Here is a 17,540-nt window from a genome sequence, read left to right on the forward strand (position 1 = left end):
GGCGTACTTATGGCCATTAATATCGGCTTTTAGCGTTTCTTATAATGTTTCAGATGGAACAAAGTAAACATATTATCCTCCTCTTTGTTACAGTACGCTCACCAGACCATGACGGTGTAAAATAACACATAAAAGATTTTTTTTTTCTTTCTTTCAATAAATGGATAATATACAACATCAAAAAGATTCCCTCCGCAGAACGATGAAATCTGTCTTCTGCCATTTCCCCACCGGGTATAGGAGAAGGCTTAATGTGATAATTAGGACGGCTTTTATCACGGTAATAGATTTCCTTTGTGTTCGCGCATCACGGCCAGTTTGTTCCTTTTCAATTAAAAACGATTATGTTCCATAAGTGAGATAATAACAATGGGAACGTGCGATCGGAGCTTTAACGGCAAAGTCAATTATTTCCTAAGCTAAATAAGTGCGATAATGTAAATCTTTCACTGTCGGGCACAGCTCTGCCAACTTGCCTGGTGATTAGAAAAAGATGTGCGTAAAGTTCCACGTTAGTAGCCCTATAAAATATGACTGTTGTTCTTACACTAGTCCCCGTCATGTACTGTACAGACCGGATTATAATATGCAATGGGAAGGGTCCTTAGCCGAGATCTGACACAATACTTCGGCACCCGTCGGGTGGAGGTATTCTACCCAGGAGCTGGACTCTTTCCAGACGAGGCAGATGTCTGCTGTGCTCCGCAGCCAGCACCTGACTCGTAACAGCAGCGATCGGAGCTCCGGTTCCTTAGCCGAGATCTAACATAATACTTCGGCACCCGTGGGGAGGAGGTATTCTATCCAGGAGCTGGACTCTTTCAAGACGAGGCAGATGTCGGCTGTGCTCCGCAGCCAGCACCTGACTCGTAACAGCAGCGATCGGAGCTCCGGTTCCTTAGCCGAGATCTAACATAATACTTCGGCACCCGTCAGGTGGAGGTATTCTACCCAGGAGCTGGACTCTTTCAAAACGAGGCAGATGTCGGCTGTGCTCCACTGCCAGCACCTGACTCGTAACAGCAGCGATCGGAGCTCCGGTTCCTTAGCCCAGGGGTCCCCAACTCCAGTCCTCAAGGCCCACCAACAGGTCATGTTTTCAGGATTTCCTTTGCATTGCACAGGTGATGCAATTATTACCTGGGCAAGACTAAGGAAATCCTGAAAACATGACATGTTGGTGGGCCTTGAGGACTGGAGTTGGGGACCCCTGCCTTAGCCGAGATCTAACATAATACTTCGGCACCCGTGGGGTGGAGGTATTCTACCCAGGAGCTGGACTCTTTCAAGACGAGGCAGATGTCGGCTGTGCTCCGCAGCCAGCACCTGACTCGTAACAGCAGCGATCGGAGCTCCGGTTCCTTAGCCGAGATCTGACACAATACTTCGGCACCCGTCGGGTGGAGGTATTCTACCCAGGAGCTGGACTCTTTCAAGACAAGGCAGATGTCGGCTGTGCTCCACAGCCAGCACCTGACTCGTAACAGCAGCGATCGGAGCTCCCGTTGCTGCTTTTTTTTTCCTGTTGTCAGTCTGATAGTTGCTTTCAGGTGGCCTAATTCTGGCAGCATATCACTTCGGGCTGCCATCATCTAATGCCCTCTGCCCTGTAAATTGTTCACCAGATGCCAATACGTTGTCGTGGAAGATGACCTGCTGAAGGTCACAGTCACCATTTTCTTGCTAATACTATACTGTAGTATTGCAGTATACAGAACGGATGATCCAAAACTTGCAGGACACCTAAGAAAAAGTCAATATCGAAAAATATGTACCGTAACATATAACCACCGCCCTCCTTTTTTTCCTAGTTTCAAAGTAAAAAACAAAAACATATCGCCGTGTAACTAAAATAACAAAATAAAAAATAAACACCACGAGGAAGAAAAGTGATACCAATGAAAACTACAGCTCACCACTGTAAAAGAAGCCTTCATAAACCGAAAAAAAAAAAGAAAATAGGTACATTAACAAAGAATTTTTTTTTCTTTGTTATTATAATTCTTTTTAGTCATTGAAATCTAAATTTTACAAGTTTGTTATTCCTGTAATCGCGCTAGTCTGAAAAAAAATGATGCTGCCAGCACATTAAAAGAACAGAAAGTAATGTTGGATTTTTTTTCCCCCCATTTTTCAGAACATTATATCATAAAATGAATTTTATTATGCAAATCTACAACTTGTCTTGCAAAACATACCGTAAGTAGATGTCGATGGAACAGTAGAAAAGTTATATCTCTTTAAATGAAAGACTGAAAGTAGCTAAATTACAATTTGAGGGTATGTGCACACGTCAGGATTTCTTGCAGAAATTTTCCTGACAAAAACCGGACATTTCTGCCAGAAATCCGCATGCGTTTTTACCGCATTTTTCACGCATTTTTGATGCGTTTTTGGTGCGTTTTTTTTGTGCATTTTTTCCCAAATGCATAGAATAGCGGGAAAAACGCAGAAAATCCGCAAAATTAATGAACATGCTGCTTTTTTTTACCGCGATGCACAAAACATGCAGAATGCATTCTAAATGATAGGATGCATAATGTATTCATTTTTAATGAGTTTTTATAGCGTTTTTACCGCGAAAAAACCTGGACGTGTGCACATAGCCTTAAAAAAAAAAAAATTACCCGGTGAAGAAGACGTTAGAGATGTCAAATTGGTCAATGAAAAATTCTTAAAGATTAGTTTTTACAAATTATATCATATTAAAAAGTTATATAGCATGATTAAGACATGTCTGCTCTAAAGGGCTTGTTCTTTGGTCATAGTATTGATGATAAAAAATTATCAATATTTTCCATTTATATGAAAAAAAAAATATTGAGTTACCCTTCTATATTATTTCAAAACACTCTTTTTCGGTGATTTCTTTGTATCTCTGTTCCTACTGCACCCACATACACAAGTGATACACCATTTGAACAGTAAACTTGCCCCCTTCAGCAAGAAAATAGCCAAACAATCCACACATCCACAATGTGATCACAAAATACACTTTTTAAACATTAATCTACATAAACCTGCAGTAAGCAAAAATGACCTGCAGGTGGCACCACACTACCCCAAAGCATACTAATACAAAGCTGAAACAAATCCTAACATTTGCCTTGGGGACTTTCCAGCTTGCCGAACTCCTTTCCCAGCCGATTTCAGGCAGGTACATATAAAATATTTGCTACATATGTGGAAATAGAATAAAAGTAAAACTTTTACCTGTTTATGACTTCAGCTTTAAAACTGAAGATATAAATGGATGCAGCCTAAAAGGGACCGGACAGGTTCTGAACCATCAGATTTTCCGTATTATTGGACAGTGATTGAAAAGTCTATCTTCCTTCTAAGGATGCAGCTTATTGGTGACCTGGAGTGAACTCTGGTTCCAAGTAATAAAAAACTGCAGCGTTGACATAACTCAGACTGTACATTGTTTCCCGATGGGAGAGATTAGTGGAAACAACCTTGCAAAAATTGAAAAAAGAAATCCAACCGTAGGGAAAAAAAAGTAAAATAATCTGCCGATTATTTATTTATTTTTTTAAAGGGATAGTCCCAATTATTATACAATGGTGTAAATACTCTTCAGTTATGGGGTCAATTCTCCGTCATCATTTTTACTGACAAAGTGGCACTGCTGTACAGGGAGCTGCTCCGTTCACGTACATGGGGGTGTGTTGCACTTCCCTACACTGCAGATAGATGGCAGTGCTGCTGTGGAGGGGAACAAAATGCTGCTGCGCCTGTTCTTTTGCAAGGTCCGGACAATCAGACCCCTTCTGATCAGTAAGTTAAATATCTTTGTTTAATGTTGGGGGATCTCCTTTAGGCGTATAAAAAAAATCGCACACGGACGAGAATCACAGAACTGTTCCCTGAACAGTGATCGGTCGGTCATCCGTGTGCAGTGCGAGGAGGCGATTTTCTCGCATGTGACATCCATATGGCGAGATTTTCTCGCCGGCTTGCAAAATGGACATATAATGGATCCATGGGCTCAAATATTCGTGAAAATATGTATCAGTGACACACATACCTCTGTGTTCATCATCTCATTAATTACATTTACATTTGACCAGCTTAATTTTCCTAAAATTGTCTGCGCCCCCCGACAACCAATGTGCAAAAAATTCGCACGGGCCAACTAGTTATTAATATTTGTATTTTGTTTTAATATTTTTTAGTAATATTATTATTTATGGTATCATGATTTTTTATTTAGTTTGCTGCCCATGTAGCTGTGACTTTCCCCACCTAATGAGCGGGGTGCTGGTGGACACACATGCTCAGTCGGTTTCCTGCATAGTGATCTTCTGTCACGGTAGAGCAGCCAATAGAAATGGCTTTCTGTCCCGCTTACCAGGGAAGGAGCAGCATCTGCAGTTGCATGGCAATAGAGCTGAGAAAACTCCTTCTGTAAGGGGCGTAAGAAGTGTCAAGTGTCGTCTGCCAGAGGTGGGAGGATACTCCTTCTGTAGGGTAGAAAGAAGTGACAAGTGTTGGCTGCCAGAGGGAGAAGGATACTGATCCTACAAAAAAAAAAAAAAGCAACCAGCAGCACAAAAAGTGATTTAAATTTTTTTTTTTTAATCAATACACTGTAAATGACTATAAAACATCTCTTGGACTTCCATTTACCCTTTCCCCTCTCATCATGACCCTTTGAATTCTATTTGGTGCGCTTGGCCAACTGAAACATAAAATATGAGTGTCAATTTATGTGTTGGAAATGTAGGAAGCTTCACTCTCCATACGGAAATTGTGCAGTCATTTATGGCCTTTATTTTGGTGACTACCATGTATTTATCTTTTGTTGGACTAGATCCCGTTTGGAACCAGAACAAGTCCACCAGATGAAGACCTCTCCCTCGGGAGAGGCCATCATACTGCCTAGTCCTGAGGCAAAGGAAGAAGGAAAGTCCGGTGGTGAAGAAACTACAGGTGAGGGCCTCTGCTTACTAATGCAGGTCTCAGCCGGTAACATGTATTCGCTTATCGGGGCCAGTGTGGAAAAATGCCTGCTAGAGATTGATCAGCCACAATTTTCTTTTGCATTTTGTTTTTTGATCTAATTGTTCTGTAAATACATCCTATAATATCGTTAAAGGGCCTGTCCAGGACTGATTATCTATCCTGAGGATCAGATCTGTGGAGCGCTGACCCCGTACTACCACTGATCAGCTGATTCCTGCACCCTCGCAGGCTGGAGGTAGACGGTGTGTGGATTTGGGTCACCTCAGCTCCTTACACTCTTATCAGGTCCATGCAGTATTTATGGGCCGTCTTCTAGGAATGAAGCTCCCATTTACTTCCTTAAGAACTTAACTGCAGCACCCGAGAGCAGCCTTTAGAGCGTAAGGAGCTCCGGACACTCTCTCAGCTACGTACGTCTTGCAAACAACTGATCGGTCGGGTGCGTGTATTGCACACGGTGAGGGGTTGACACGCTCAGCTGCTTCTTAAAGTAGACACATTAACTTTTTGGTAGTAAATTAGCATAGACCAAAGCAGGGTGCAGGAAAAGTCAGCAGAACCTTCCTTGCTTAACGGAAAGCAAAACAAAGTGCAAAAGAGTCCTTTCCCTGAAGGTTTCACCCACAGACGCCACACAATGTCCTCAGCTCCTCCTGGAGCCATGTGGGAGTTCCAACTCTCCCAAGTCACAACCACAACTGACTCTCCTGGCAAGCTTTGTAACCCAGACCATGTGCTGATTACCTGACTGTGACATCATCTCCGGTCCTGTTAGTACACATGCCAGTGTCTGCTCTGCAGGAGGAAATATGGTGAGCACCCTCCCTCCCACTATATAGGTGCCCACATAAAACCAGTATATATATATATATATATATATATATATATATATATATATATATATATATATTTATATTTATATTGTAGGGGTTTCACTCACTCAGGTGCGATGGCTGACACTTAGGAGGCAGGTTCCAACAAAAGTTCAAAGGTTTATTGCTCCAAAAACCAGTTAACTTAAACAGAAAACAAATAGCCTTTAGCTCAGACAAAGGAAAAAACAAGTGTCCATTCCTTCAGGCTCAGTCCTGGAGCCTTAACACACTCTGGAGGCTAGCACCTCCACACATATCCACTGTGTTAAGCATTAGGCTTTCTTTTATATGTCTAACCACACCCAGAACCCATCACATGACCAGACATGTGGTTGTGACATCACAGGTCCTGAAACACATATAGGTAGCTATGGTTACATCACAGCGGCAAGCCATCTATGTGACACATATCTCCCGTCGATTAGACACCCTTTAGCCACGCTACATACCTCCCCCCTCTGCCTAAAGCCGTGGGGCTTGGCACTTTCCCCCACTAGACAAGGGATTCTTGACAGGGCATCAGCATTACCGTGCAGCTTTCCGGCCCTATGTTCCACATGGAAACAGAAGTCCTGCAGGGCTAAGAACCAACGGGTGACCCTAGCATTTCTACCCTTCGTTTCCCTCATCCACCTAAGTGGGGCATGGTCGGATATCAGTCTAAATTTACGTCCCAGCAGATAGTACCGTAATGTGTCCACCGCCCACTTTATGGCCAAGCACTCCTTCTCTACGACTGAGTAGTTCTTTTCAGATGAGGACAGCTTCCTACTCAGATAGAGAACAGGATGCTCCTCCCCGTGTAGTTCTTGGGAAAGGACTGCTCCTACCCCAACATCTGAGGCATCTGTCTGAAGAATAAACTCTTTCTTGAAGTCTGGGGCCATCAGAACGGGTTGCTTACACAGAGCCTCTTTCATCTCTTGGAAGGCTAACTCTGTTTCTTCAGACCATTTAATCATTACTGATTTTGTCCCTTTTAGCAGATCAGTCAGAGGCGCAGCCATCGTGGCGAAGTTTGGGATGAACCTCCTGTAATATCCCACGATTCCCAGGAAGGCTTTAACTTGCTTTTTGGAAACTGGTTTTGGCCATGTTTGAATTGCCTCGACTTTACTGATTTGGGGTTTTATTTCTCCATGACCCACTATATATCCAAGGTACTTAGCTTCTTCTTTACCCAAGGCACACTTCTTCGGGTTTATTGTAAACCCCGCCTCTCTTATAGCATCAAACACCGCTTGGACCTTTTCCAGATGACTCTCCCAGTCCGGGCTAAAGATAGTAACATAGTAACATAGTAACATAGTTAGTAAGGCCGAAAAAAGACATTTGTCCATCCAGTTCAGCCTATATTCCATCATAATAAATCCCCAGATCTACGTCCTTCTACAGAACCTAATAATTGTATGATACAATATTGTTCTGCTCCAGGAAGACATCCAGGCCTCTCTTGAACCCCTCGACTGAGTTCGCCATCACCACCTCCTCAGGCAAGCAATTCCAGATTCTCACTGCCCTAACAGTAAAGAATCCTCTTCTATGTTGGTGGAAAAACCTTCTCTCCTCCAGACGCAAAGAATGCCCCCTTGTGCCCGTCACCTTCCTTGGTATAAACAGATCCTCAGCGAGATATTTGTATTGTCCCCTTATATACTTATACATGGTTATTAGATCGCCCCTCAGTCGTCTTTTTTCTAGACTAAATAATCCTAATTTCGCTAATCTATCTGGGTATTGTAGTTCTCCCATCCCCTTTATTAATTTTGTTGCCCTCCTTTGTACTCTCTCTAGTTCCATTATATCCTTCCTGAGCACCGGTGCCCAAAACTGGACACAGTACTCCATGTGCGGTCTAACTAGGGATTTGTACAGAGGCAGTATAATGCTCTCATCATGTGTATCCAGACCTCTTTTAATGCACCCCATGATCCTGTTTGCCTTGGCAGCTGCTGCCTGGCACTGGCTGCTCCAGGTAAGTTTATCATTAACTAGGATCCCCAAGTCCTTCTCCCTGTCAGATTTACCCAGTGGTTTCCCGTTCAGTGTGTAATGGTGATATTGATTCCCTCTTCCCATGTGTATAACCTTACATTTATCATTGTTAAACCTCATCTGCCACCTTTCAGCCCAAGTTTCCAACTTATCCAGATCCATCTGTAGCAGAATACTATCTTCTCTTGTATTAACTGCTTTACATAGTTTTGTATCATCTGCAAATATCGATATTTTACTGTGTAAACCTTCTACCAGATCATTAATGAATATGTTGAAGAGAACAGGTCCCAATACTGACCCCTGCGGTACCCCACTGGTCACAGCGACCCAGTTAGAGACTATACCATTTATAACCACCCTCTGCTTTCTATCACTAAGCCAGTTACTAACCCATTTACACACATTTTCCCCCAGACCAAGCATTCTCATTTTGTGTACCAACCTCTTGTGCGGCACGGTATCAAACGCTTTGGAAAAATCGAGATATACCACGTCCAATGACTCACCGTGGTCCAGCCTATAGCTTACCTCTTCATAAAAACTGATTAGATTGGTTTGACAGGAGCGATTTCTCATAAACCCATGCTGATATGGAGTTAAACAGTTATTCTCATTGAGATAATCCAGAATAACATCCCTCAGAAACCCTTCAAATATTTTACCAACAATAGAGGTTAGACTTACTGGCCTATAATTTCCAGGTTCACTTTTAGAGCCCTTTTTGAATATTGGCACCACATTTGCTATGCGCCAGTCCTGCGGAACAGACCCTGTCGCTATAGAGTCACTAAAAATAAGAAATAATGGTTTATCTATTACATTACTTAGTTCTCTTAGTACTCGTGGGTGTATGCCATCCGGACCCGGAGATTTATCTATTTTAATCTTATTTAGCCGGTTTCGCACCTCTTCTTGGGTTAGATTGGTGACCCTTAATATAGGGTTTTCATTGTTTCTTGGGATTTCACCTAGCATTTCATTTTCCACCGTGAATACCGTGGAGAAGAAGGTGTTTAATATGTTAGCTTTTTCCTCGTCATCTACAACCATTCTTTCCTCACTATTTTTTAAGGGGCCTACATTTTCAGTTTTTATTCTTTTACTATTGATATAGTTGAAGAACAGTTTGGGATTAGTTTTACTCTCCTTAGCAATGTGCTTCTCTGTTTCCTTTTTGGCAGCTTTAATTAGTTTTTTAGATAAAGTATTTTTCTCCCTATAGTTTTTTAGAGCTTCAATGGTGCCATCCTGCTTTAGTAGTGCAAATGCTTTCTTTTTACTGTTAATTGCCTGTCTTACTTCTTTGTTTAGCCACATTGGGTTTTTCCTATTTCTAGTCCTTTTATTCCCACAAGGTATAAACCGCTTACACTGCCTATTTAGGATGTTCTTAAACATTTCCCATTTATTATCTGTATTCTCATTTCTGAGGATATTGTCCCAGTCTACCAGATTAAGGGCATCTCTAAGCTGTTCAAACTTTGCCTTCCTAAAGTTCAATGTTTTTGTGACTCCCTGACAAGTCCCCCTAGTGAAAGACAGGTGAAACTGCACAATATTGTGGTCGCTATTTCCTAAATGCCCAACCACCTGCAGATTTGTTATTCTGTCAGGTCTATTAGATAGTATTAGGTCTAAAAGTGCTGCTCCTCTGGTTGGATTCTGCACCAATTGTGAAAGATAATTTTTCTTGGTTATTAGCAGAAACCTGTTGCCTTTATGGGTTTCACAGGTTTCTGTTTCCCAGTTAATATCCGGGTAGTTAAAGTCCCCCATAACCAGGACCTCATTATGGGTTGCAGCTTCATCTATCTGCTTTAGAAGTAGACTTTCCATGCTTTCTGTTATATTTGGGGGTTTGTAACAGACCCCAATGAGAATTTTGTTACCATTTTTCCCTCCATGAATTTCAACCCATATGGACTCGACATCCTCATTCCCTTCGCTAATATCCTCCCTTAAAGTGGACTTTAGACAAGACTTTACATAGAGACAAACCCCTCCTCCTCTCCGATTTTTACGATCCTTTCTAAACAGACTGTAACCCTGTAAGTTAACTGCCCAGTCATAGCTTTCATCTAACCATGTCTCGGTTATTCCCACTATGTCAAAGTTACCTGTAGATATTTCTGCTTCTAGTTCTTCCATCTTGTTTGTCAGGCTTCTGGCGTTTGCGAGCATGCAGTTTAGAGGATTTTGTTTTGTTCCAATCTCCTCACTGTGGATTGTTTTAGAAATGTTCTTACCTCCCTTCTGAGTATGTTTTCCTGGGTCGTCTTTGTTCGAGTCTAATGTTTTTCTTCCCGTCCCCTCTTCTTCTAGTTTAACGCCCTCCTGATGAGTGTAGCGAGTCTTCTGGCGAATGTGTGTTTCCCAGGTTTGTTGAGGTGTAGTCCGTCTCTGGCGAGGAGTCCATCATACCAGTAATTCACACCGTGGTCCAGGAATCCAAATCCTTGTTGTCTGCACCATCGTCTTAGCCAGTTGTTTGCATCAAGGATCCTGTTCCATCTCCTGGTGCCATGCCCATCTACTGGAAGGATAGAAGAAAAAACTACCTGTGCATCCAGTTCCTTTACTTTCTTCCCCAACTCTTCAAAGTCCTTGATGAGGTGACCAGTCACCAGATGACGATATCATCCAGGTACGCAGCAGCGTATGCCTTGTGGGGTGCAAGGATTCTATCCATAGCCCTTTGGAAGGTGGCCGGAGCTCCCTGTAGGCCAAATGGCATCCGGACATACTGGAAGCATCCATCTGGTGTAGAAAATGCCGTCTTCTCCTTGGCTTCCTGTGCCATGGGGATCTGCCAATACCTCTTCATCAAATCCAAGGTGGTTATGTACCTGGCGGGCCCAAGCCTTTCGATGAGCTCATCAACGCGGGGCATGGGATATGCGTCGAACTTGGAGACCTCATTCAACTTCCTATAGTCGTTGCAAAATCTCCACTCCCCATCAGGTTTTGGGACCAGGACAATTGGGCTCGACCAACCGCTCTTGGATTCCTCAATGACTCCAAGCTTCAACATACGCTCCACTTCCTTGGAGACTACTTCTCGACGGGCCTCAGGAATTCTATAGGGCTTCACGTTCACGAGCACATGCGGCTCTGTCAGGACTACATGCTCTATGACCTTCGTGTACCCAGGCAACTCAGAAAACAGGTCCCTGTTTTTCTGGAGTGACTCCCGGCATTGCTGTTTCTGGGTCTTCGATAGCGTCTCCGCTATAGTAACCGCTCCAACCTCACCTTCTGGGTTGCTTAACAACGATGGCGTTACTGTCGGCTCTCTATCTTGCCACGGCTTGATGAGGTTGACATGGTATACTTGGAATGGTTTCCGTCTTCCTGGTTGGTGAATTTTATAATTTACTTCACCAAGTTTCTCGACAACCTCATACGGCCCTTGCCATTTGGCCAAGAACTTGCTTTCCACCGTCGGAACTAACACAAGAACTCGGTCCCCCGGATTGAACTGCCTCACTCTTGCAGACCGGTTGTAGACTCTGGCCTGAGCTTCTTGTGCCTGGAGGAGGTGTTCTTTCACGATAGGCATCACCTTTGCAATCCTCTGCTGCATCAGGGCCACATGCTCAATGACGCTTCTGTGGGGCGTGACTTCGGCTTCCCAGGTTTCCTTGGCTATATCCAGGAGTCCTCGCGGATGTCGGCCATATAGAAGCTCAAACGGTGAGAACCCTGTGGAGGCCTGTGGAACTTCACGAATGGAAAACATCAGATAGGGTAAGAGACAATCCCAGTCTCTACCGTCTTTCTCTATAGCTTTTCTCAGCATGCTCTTCAGTGTCTTGTTAAATCTCTCAACAAGGCCATCTGACTGGGGATGGTACACCGAGGTTCTCAACTGGGAGATTTTCAGGGCTTTGCATAATTCCCTCATCATCTTGCTCATGAAAGGTGTCCCCTGGTCAGTCAGGATCTTCTTCAGCAGACCTGTCCGGGAAAAGACATGGACCAACTCGCGAGCTATACTCTTTGAGGAAGAATTTCTCAAGGGAATTGCCTCAGGATAGCGTGTGGCATAGTCCAGGATGACTAATATATACTGATGGCCCCGGGCTGATTTAACGAAGGGACCGACCAAGTCCATGGCAATTCTCTCGAATAGCACCTCAATAATGGGCAGTGGCACAAGGGGGTTCCGGAAATGAGGAGTGGGAGCAGTTAGCTGACATGTAGGGCAGGACCTGCAATAGTTCACTATTTCCCGGTGACACCCAGGCCAATAGAACCTCTGCACAACCCGTTACTGCGTTTTTTCCACCCCTAGGTGTCCACCCAAGATGTGTGAATGGGCCATGTCCAACACCTTCCGTCTATATGGACCCGGCACTATCAACTGCTCTACCAACTCCTCCCTTATTTTCGTGACCCGGTATAACAACTCCCCACTCATTAGAAAATGGGGAAATCTTGTGTCCACCCCCGGCTCCTGTACCACCCCATCAATAACTGTGACATTATTAAAGGCTTCCCTCAGAGTGGGGTCCCTATGTTGGGCAGTCCCAAAATTTTCACCGGTCACCTCTAACTCCAGAATGTCAGATGCAGGGGACACTTCCTCCTCATCCCCAACCAGAACAGCTATATGTCCTGGCCTGTGGCACCTCCAACAAATAACATCACCCGTAGGGACCTTGGGCACCACCTCCCCCACCCTTTGTGACCTTGGACGCGCCACACCTTTTTTGGGACTCAGCTCCCTTCTGGGACCCCCAGTACGGCATGGGTTGCCTCCCGGAGGAGCCTTCTAACCCTTGGTATCTCTCAACCAGTCCGATCAGCTCGTCGGCATTCTGGGAATCACCCTGGGCAACCCAAGTCTGTATGGACCTCGGTAGGGAATGCACAAACCGATCCATCATCACCCGTTCCACCATCTGTGCAGGTGTACATGACTCTGGCTGCAGCCATTTCTGGACCAGGTGCAGCAGATCAAACATTTGAGAGCGAGGCGGTTTGTCCCGGTGATAGGCCCAGCAGTGAACTCGCTGTGCCCTGACAGTCAGTGTCACCCCCAAACGTGCGAGAATCTCGACTTTCAATTTGTGATACTCTTTGGCATCCTGCAAGGTCAAATCATAGTACGCCTTCTGGGGTTCTCCCATCAGGTATGGCGCCAGTACCTCTGCCCACTGCTCTGGCGGGAGTTTTTCCCTCTCAGCGACCCTCTCAAACACCGTCAGGAAGGCCTCAACATCATCCCCGGGGGTCATTTTCTGCAATGCGCGTCTTACCGTCTTCCGGACGTGGGTGTCATCAGCCAGACCTGGAATTGGGGCGTTCGTCTTGCCCTGGGTGGCGGTTGCCAGAAGCTGCATCTGCTGCCGTTGCTCCTGCTGGTTCTGTTGCACCTGCTGCATCAACAGCTTGTTGGTCTCTTGCTGGTTCTGTTGCAACTGCTGCATAAACAGCCTGTTGGTCTCTTGCTGCTGTGACTGCGACTGGATCAAGTGTTTCAGTAGGTCCTCCATTTTCCCCGGCAATGCTTGCTGGCTTACAACAGACTTGACCCAGGACATTCAATAAAAGACTTATGTCTCCGCTGGGAACGCTGCCCACATTCTCCACCAATTGTAGGGGTTTCACTCACTCAGGTGCGATGGCTGACACTTAGGAGGCAGGTTCCAACAAAAGTTCAAAGGTTTATTGCTCCAAAAACCAGTTAACTTAAACAGAAAACAAATAGCCTTTAGCTCAGGCAAAGGAAAAAACAAGTGTCCATTCCTTCAGGCTCAGTCCTGGAGCCTTAACACACTCTGGAGGCTAGCACCTCCACACATATCCACTGTGTTAAGCATTAAGGCCCCTTCACATTAAGCGACGCTGCAGCGATACCGACAACGATTCGGATCGCTGCAGCGTCGCTGTTTGGTCGCTGGAGAGCTGTCACACAGACCGCTCTCCAGCGACCAACGATGCCGGTAACCAGGGTAAATATCGGGTAACTAAGCGCAGGGCCGCGCTTAGTAACCCGATGTTTACCCTGGATACCATGCTAAAAGTAAAAAAAAAACAAACACTACATACTTACCTACAGCCGTCTGTCCTCCAGCGCTGCGCTCTGCTTCTCTGCTCTCCTCCTGTACTGTCTGTGAGCCGGAAAGCAGAGCGGTGACGTCACCGCTCTGCTTTCCGGCTCACAGACAGTACAGGAGGAGTGCAGAGCACAGCGCTGGAGGACAGACAGCGTTAGGTAAGTATGTAGTGTTTGTTTTTTTTTTACTTTTAGCATGGTATCCAGGGTAAACATCGGGTTACTAAGCGCGGCCTTGCGCTTAGTTACCCGATGTTTACCCTGGTTACCAGTGAAGACATCGCTGGATCGGTGTCACACACGCCGATCCAGCGATGTCAGCAGGAGTCCAGCGACGAAATAAAGTTCTGGACTTTATTCAGCGACCAACGATCTCCCAGCAGGGGCCTGATCGTTGGTCGCTGTCACACAGAACGATTTCATTAACGATATCGTTGCTACGTCACAAATAGCAACGATATCGTTAACAATATCGTTATGTGTGAAGGTACCTTAAGGCTTTCTTTTATATGTCTAACCACACCCAGAACCCATCACATGACCAGACATGTGGTTGTGACATCACCACAGGTCCTGAAACACATATAGGTAGCTATGGTTGCATCACAGCGGCAAGCCATCTATGCGACACATATCTCCCGTCGATTAGACACCTTTTAGCCACGCTACAATATATATATATGTATATGTGCATATATAATATAATAAATATATAATATATATATGTATATATATATATATATATATATATATATATATATATATACACATACATACACACACATATATATGTATACATGTGTGTGTGTATATATATGTGTGTATGTGTATATATATATATATATATTTATATATATATATGTGTGTGTGTGTGTGTGTGTATATATATATATATATATATATATATATATATATATATATATATATATAATTATATGTGTGTGTAAATTAATCCTCTCAGCACATAGTGTGCTGGAGGAAAAATATCCTGGTTTTACATCACTGATGCCAATAGGCGCAGTAGCATATATCTCCCTTCATACACTGTGCCAGTGATCCTGTCACAACACGTTGATCTGATATTGTCGACCAGTCCTAAGTTAAGGACATCGATATCGGACGACGCTTTTAAAGGACAACGCCAGTGACCAATTACCTATCGCTGACTTCTGCCGTTTTGAGCACTGTTCGGGTTTTCTGCTGCATCACATGACCGCAGCTCTAAATGAAGAATATTTGCCATTATCGTGCTATTTAAAAAGAAAAATCATCCTGTAAATATATTAAAATTAAAAGGAACCTGTCACCCCAAAAATCGAAGATGAGCTAAGCCCACCGGCATCAGGGGCTTATCTACAGCATTCTGTAATGCTTTCTGTAATGCTGTAGATAAGCCCCCGATGTCTCCTGAAAGATGAACAAAAGAGGTTAGATCAGGGGTGTCAAACTGCATTCCTCGAGGGCCGCAAACCATGCGTGTTTTCAAGATTTCCTTAGCATTGCACAAGGAGCTGTAATAAAGATGTGTGAAGGTGATGAAATTATCACCTGTGCAGTACAAGGAAATCCTGAAAACATGACCTGTTTGCAGCCCTTGAGGAATGCAGTTTGACACCCCTGGGTTAGATTATACTCACCCAGGGGCTTAACTCCTCTTCGATTTTGGGGGTGACAGGTTCCCTTTAATGTAAGCCTACGAGAGTCTCGTTATTAGTCATATAGACTTACATTGGGAAAATGACCTTGGGTCCACTTTAGAGTTCGGTCACAACTGAGGCCACATGATGGATCGTCGCAGCGCTGTAAACAGCAGATGTTAGCAGTGGGTAAGTGTTTTTAATTCACACACTGTAAACACTTTACTGATGGGTAAAGGAAGGGCAAACATATGCAGTGTGATACTCTAATAGTGGTTGGCCACAGGTTAAGCCATATTGCGTCAGGAACATGTCAGTCCATCCCGAGGACTCAGATGATGACTTTTTCTGATATTAACTTTGTTCTGTTAACCCTTATGTTGTTCTTTTCATTCAACAAACTGCGTTATTAAAGGTTGTTTTTGTTGTTTTTTTTTTTTTTTTTAAAGTATTTATTTTTTAAAATCTGTATGCAGTAAGCTCTTAAGCTCCCCCTAGTGGTGGCTGCAGGCGGACAGAATTTTTTAATTGAATGTTTTGGCTATGCCAAGTGAAGCTGTGGATTTGGATCTCTGTATCCGAAAACCTATACTCAAAACCCAATGCGTATAATCAGCCGCACCGACTCAGCTTTTGGTTTGTTTTTCACCTCTCTTTAGATTTTGCACAGGTTTTGCCGGCCTCCAGAATAACCTCCTTTCGTGCTTCTGTTTCTCGTTGGTCTCCCTCGCTGCAGTATGGGGTGCACTCTGTCTATCTTGGCGTCCTGTAATATTGAATTTATGGGCACTGTGCGGTGACGCCTGATTGTTGTCCCTCGTCGCGTACAGATGTAGCAGAGCTGAGTTTGCAATAAGTCTTTATGGCTAGCTACGGGTTTCTCCATAGGTAATTTTCTAGCTCCGCTACATCCCTGTTGTATAATTGAAGGTAAACCCCAACTATGTCTTCACCAGTATGGGGAGTCTATCCAAGGACCAGTATAACATACATGTGCGCTTCTTGTTACAGACCGGCCCGTGGCTGATGCACAGAGCACCCCGGGGTTTTGGGACGATGGTCGGGGTGAAGATGAGTTATCCCCAGAGGAGATTCAGATGGTAAGACTTTATCAAGGCAATTCTCTGAAAATGGCACATAGTCAAGTATTATATACCCCATAGGTGTCAAACACGTCCTTCCTCTGATAACCTAATTATTCCTGGCTTTTGTTTTTTACTCTCCTGGTCCAATTCATTATCGCATTTGCACCTGTTTTGTTTTGGGCTTTTTTTGCCAATTTTTTCTGTTTTGCGCCTTTTTTTTTTTTTTTTACATCTGCACCAAATTCATCTTTTCATTTGCCCCTTTTTTGAAGTTCGTTTTATATGTACACCTGCCTCCCCAGAGTGATTCTATGTACGCTAGAATATATAATTTTTTTTTTGCTTAGTGTGCTACATTTTGGCTTAAAGAAAGTAAAAAAAATGGTTAGATGCTGATAAAAAGACAATCTTTGAATTTGTCCAAAATTAATGTGCCATTTTCACAAGTTTAGTGCCCAAAAAGTCAGCGAAAATCACAACACAAAATATTTATTATAATATATTAAAATATATTATTTTACCATTATCCATTTATATTTTCGCCTCCATGTTTGTTGTTTGTGGTACCACAAATCCCAGCGTTTTCTCCTAGTGCCTTCATTTGAACTATTTAGCTTCCTCTTTATACTAATATTCACTATATAATTGTTTATATCAGCCTGTATTTTGGCTGTCAATATCCTCGTGACCATGTTTGTTCATGTGATACCATAAGTCTCAAAACTTTTTACATTTTAATATTGAATGATTGCATAATGATATCCCTATGGCACTGGCTCTCCCTGTGATCACTTGACATTACGTTACACAATCCCTGTGGCCAATCAGTGCTGGCTTCACTCGCTGCTCCTTTGGACAAATCAAAACATCTCGAGGAAGTGGGAGATCAGCCGCAGCGTTCGCTTCCTCCTTGTGT

General features: G+C 43.7%; 1 protein-coding gene across 1 annotated transcript in view; it reads left to right on the top strand.

Annotated features, from left to right (window-relative positions):
- The window catches only part of STX18 (syntaxin 18), a 197,491-nt gene that overhangs the window by 131,923 nt on the left and 48,028 nt on the right, over nt 1-17,540 (top strand). Inside the window, exons 6-7 of the mRNA XM_069744834.1 lie at nt 4,817-4,935; nt 16,551-16,639. Coding sequence (XP_069600935.1) covers nt 4,817-4,935; nt 16,551-16,639 — 208 coding nt within the window. The remainder of the gene's footprint in view (nt 1-4,816; nt 4,936-16,550; nt 16,640-17,540) is intronic.

This window comes from Ranitomeya imitator, chromosome 1, assembly GCF_032444005.1.
Source record: "Ranitomeya imitator isolate aRanImi1 chromosome 1, aRanImi1.pri, whole genome shotgun sequence".
NCBI lineage: Eukaryota > Metazoa > Chordata > Amphibia > Anura > Dendrobatidae > Ranitomeya > Ranitomeya imitator.